Raw genomic sequence first — 4,455 nt, 5'->3', positions numbered from 1 at the left:
TAGAGCTGTAGGTTTATGTATTACAAGAATATTTTATTAGTATTCTGCTTTAATCCCTCATTAAGGAATGTTAGTGGCCTTGGGCTTGCCACATGCCAACAGAAAATAGATCTCATAGTGACTGTGTATCTGTTGCTGGATAACTAGTTTACATAAGCTGAGAGAAAATGATCATAAAAGCAGTGACCAAAGAATGCTTTTCCTTATTTTTTTTCCTTTTTTGACACAGAAACTCGTAAAAGTTTTGATTAAGATTTAGAGGGATTTTGGTGGTCATAGATATAAGAGGTACAAAATATGATTTAAGTTTCTATCCAACATTTTGAGAATTTAATTTGGGAAAGAACAATAATATATGTTTGCTGTGAAAATCAAATTTTAAGATTTTATTAATAATATAGAGCCTGATTTAAAGTTTTTTAAATTAATTATTCCACAGATTAAAAAAAAAGACTCATGTCATCAAAAAGTGTTTATAAGGATCCATAGCTATTTATTAAATTGAGTTGAAATGGCATGTTTAAATATGACTGGCAAATATTTGACTTTTTCAATTTCTTTATTTCTCAAATAGGAATATGGGGGACAATCAGACAACAGTGACTGAGTTCATTCTGCTGGGATTTTTCCTAGAAACAAAGATGAAGATATTTCTCTTTGGCCTTTTTTCTCTCCTTTATACTCTTACCCTTTTAGGGAATTTAGTGATTTTGGGTCTCATCTGCTTGGACTTCCGATTACATACTCCAATGTATTTCTTCATATCACACTTGGCCATTGTTGATATCTCTTATGCCTCAAATACAGTCCCCCAATTGTTGGGAAACAATCTGGATCCACTCAAACCAATCTCTTATGCAGGATGTTTGACCCAAACCTTTTTTTTCCTTACTTTTGCTCTCACTGAATGTCTTCTCCTCCTGGTAATGAGTTATGATAGATATGTAGCAATCTGCCATCCTCTCAGGTATTCTGTCATCATGAACTGGAAAGTATGTACTGGATTGGCTGTTACACCCTGGGGAAGTGCTGCTTTCTTGGCCCTGATCAATGTGATTCTCATCCTGAAAGTGCCCTTCTGTGGGAACCTGGAAGTCAATCACTTTTTCTGTGAACTCCTATCCATACTCAGGTTGGCTTGTGCCAACATCTGGATTAACCAGATCATGGCTTTAATAACTAGTGTTTTATTTTTGCTGGGCCCCTTCTGCTTGGTTCTGGTCTCCTACATGTATATCATTTGTGCCATCCTGAAGATCCAGTCTGGGGAAGGACGAAAAAAAGCATTCTCTACTTGCTCCTCCCACCTCTGTGTTGTTGGACTCTATTTTGGTAGTGGTATTGTCATGTACATGATTCCCAATTCTAGCAATCCTGAGCAGCAGAAGAAAATACTTTCCCTGTTTTATAGCTTCTTCAATCCTACACTGAACCCTCTGATTTATAGTCTGAGGAATGCAGAAGTGAAAGGTGCACTGAGGAGAGTGTTGGGGAAAGAAAGGCACAAATGAAGCATTTGGGGTAATATCCAAGTATACAATGATGGGAGGTAATGTTATGAAGCACAAAAGAGGAGAAACAGAATCTGTCTCCTATGATAAGATGGCAACTTTGTGCTTTGAATCTGTAACACACTTCTTAAAATATTCTGTTTTGAAAAGTTCATAATAAGTCAAGATACTTGCCAATTTCTAATCAAAATCTCTGAGCTGAATTCTGGACTTATTATGATCTATGTCACTATCTCTTTTGTCCTCCCCATTTACTCTCAACATTATGAATAATATTGGCATATCATAATATCAGTATCCTCTTTTATGTCTATGTTCACTGCTCCTTCTATTTTGTTTTCCTGTTTATATTCCTTTGTCTGTTCACTAGTCCTTTCATCAGCCTTATTCAGTTTTCTCTATATTTATTTGGACCTATTTTTCACACCACATTCTTAATAAATGTTAGTTGAATAAAGGGAGAGATATTTCATGTATTCCCCTGCACCTGTTTGAAAAGAACAAATAACACATAGAGAGGAAAAGATTATTTTCTTCTAAACACCATCAAGCATTGGAAAATAATATTTTAAGGCCAAAAAGAAGGAAATCTGAAAAAGTTTGCATGTTAAAGGACTTTATTGAATCTTATCAAGTGTTCAATTACAGACAAAACAAAGCTGTGACCTGAAAAAGAGGAGGTCCAGTAACATAGTAAGAAGAAAGGATAACAAATGGAGTGTTGTTCTAATATCCATGTAATATTAAAAGACTATATAGAAGACTTCCAGGGTTGAAGCCATGATGGCAGAGTGAAGCCAGGAAGCTGTCTGAACTCTTCCAGTTTCCCTTGAAAACTACATGAAACCAAACTGCTGAACAGAATCTGAAACAGAACAGGAATAAAACCACTCTACAACTTAAAAAAGACTGGAAAAAAAGTTAAAGAAAAGTCAGTCACACTGGAATGAAAAGGAGTTCTTAGCCCAGCTCAGACTGACCCTGGGAAAGCCAGTGAGAGGGTCTTAATCATAGCAAATCAGCAATGAAGACCATCTGTCCTGACACAGTAGGAAAGCAAATAAGTGGAGCAGCTTCTAGTCCCATTCAGAAGGCAAAATCTTGCAAACTAGGCTGCTTCCTAAAAAGAGCAGGTAATGCTACCTCCTGCAAACACAAGAGCTACACTAAAATTTAATCTACAAACACCGAATTCAAAAAGAAACATAAAAGGTAAACAGGGGGAATATATATTATTTAAAGGTTAAATTGTTTACATCCCTAGATGGGAAAATGTTATCTGCAAGTCTTGAGATTTGTACTGTCACTGGGGCACACAAAGTGGGGCATCACATGGACTGAGGGTTGATTGTTATGGACTCTGATGTGATGACATCAACAAAAAAGACATTAAGGGGAGAAAAAAGTTCTGTACTGGAAAAAAGAGGAAACTAAGGGTATAATGGGACAATGAGTTTACATGAAGAGGTGGAAAAGACCTATTATAATCGAGGGGAAAAAGGAAGGGTGTTGAACATTATCTAAAGTTTGCTCTAATCAGTTTTGGCTCTCAGAGGGAATAGCTTAAGTTGGGTATAGAAATTTATCAAATTCTAGAAAAAAGTAGGAGAGGAAAGAAGAAAGAAAAGGGACAGGATAGAAAGGAGGGCAGAAACACTAAGGGAAAAGGTAAGAAAAGGAGAGGAGGAGTGATTTTACTCAGTAGTACATAGCATCTACACAAAAACTGACCATGTATTAGGGCATAAAAACCTCACAATCAAATGCAGAAAGGGAAATATAGTAATTGCTTTTATTTTTTTTTAAGCATGATGTGATCAAAACTATATTCAATAAAGGGCCAAGGGAAAGATAGACTAAAAATCAACTTGAAATTAAACAATCTAATTCTAAAAAATTGAATGGGTCAAACAACAAATCAGAGATTTCATCCAAGAGAATAACAATAAGCGAGACAACATAACATAACTTATAGGATGCAACCAAAGCAGTTCTTAGAGGAAATTTTATATCTCTAAAAGATGATATGAATAACATAGAGAAAGAAGAGATCAGTGAATTGGGTATGGATCTAAAAAGGTAGAAAAAAACCAAGTTAAAAATCCCCAATTAAATACCCCAAATTCTGAAACTCAAAGGAGAGATTAATGAAACTTAAACTAAGAAAATTATTGAAGTAATAAAACTAAGAATTGATTTTACAAAAAAACCCAACAAAATAAACAAAATTTGATTAAAGGACAGGAAAAAACCACACACCAAATGAAAAGGGTGAACTTACCATTAATGAAAAAAGAAATTAAAGCAATAATTAGGAGTTATTTTGTCAACTGTATGGCAGCAATTCTGACAATCTAACCAAAATGGATGAATATTTCCAAAATATAAATTGCCCAGATTAGCAGAAGAGGAAATACATTATTTAAGTTAGTCCCATTTTAGAAAAAAAAAAAATAGAATAAACCTTTGATGAACTCCCTAAGAAAAAAATCTCCAAAGCCAGATGAATTCACAAGGGAATTCTAAATTCCAATACTATAAACTATTTGGAAAAATAAGTAAAGGAGTCCTGCCGAATTCTTTCTATGGCACAAATATGGTATTGAAACCTAAAGCAGGAAGAGCAAAAACAGAAAAAAAAAATTACAGACTAATCTCCCTAATGAATATTGATGCAAAAATTTTAAATAAAACATTAGCAAAGGTTTTACAACAATTTATCAGCAGCATAATACACTATTACCAAGTGGGATTTATACCAACAATGCAGTTCTTGTTCAATATAAGTTCAATATAAGGAATATATTATTCCTTGTTATGTAATAATTAATTGTATATAAGTAACTATTATATAATGTAATTTATTATATATTATATATAATCAATATAAGGAAAACTATTACCAAAATCGACTATATCAATAACAATACCATCATTAATTATA

General features: G+C 33.8%; 1 protein-coding gene across 1 annotated transcript; it reads left to right on the top strand.

Annotated features, from left to right (window-relative positions):
* The first annotated feature begins 578 nt into the window (after nucleotides 1-578).
* LOC127564561 (olfactory receptor 2A1/2A42-like) lies at nucleotides 579-1,511 on the top strand. Its single transcript, XM_052001163.1, has one exon. It carries the CDS (start codon nucleotides 579-581, stop codon nucleotides 1,509-1,511), a length of 933 nt encoding a protein of 310 aa, XP_051857123.1.
* The last annotated feature ends 2,944 nt before the right edge of the window (nucleotides 1,512-4,455 follow it).

Source organism: Antechinus flavipes, chromosome 5 (assembly GCF_016432865.1).
Source record: "Antechinus flavipes isolate AdamAnt ecotype Samford, QLD, Australia chromosome 5, AdamAnt_v2, whole genome shotgun sequence".
Taxonomy (NCBI): Eukaryota; Metazoa; Chordata; class Mammalia; order Dasyuromorphia; family Dasyuridae; genus Antechinus; species Antechinus flavipes.
The sequence above is the reverse complement of the archived record's forward strand: the minus strand, read 5'-3'. Positions and strand labels throughout refer to the sequence as shown.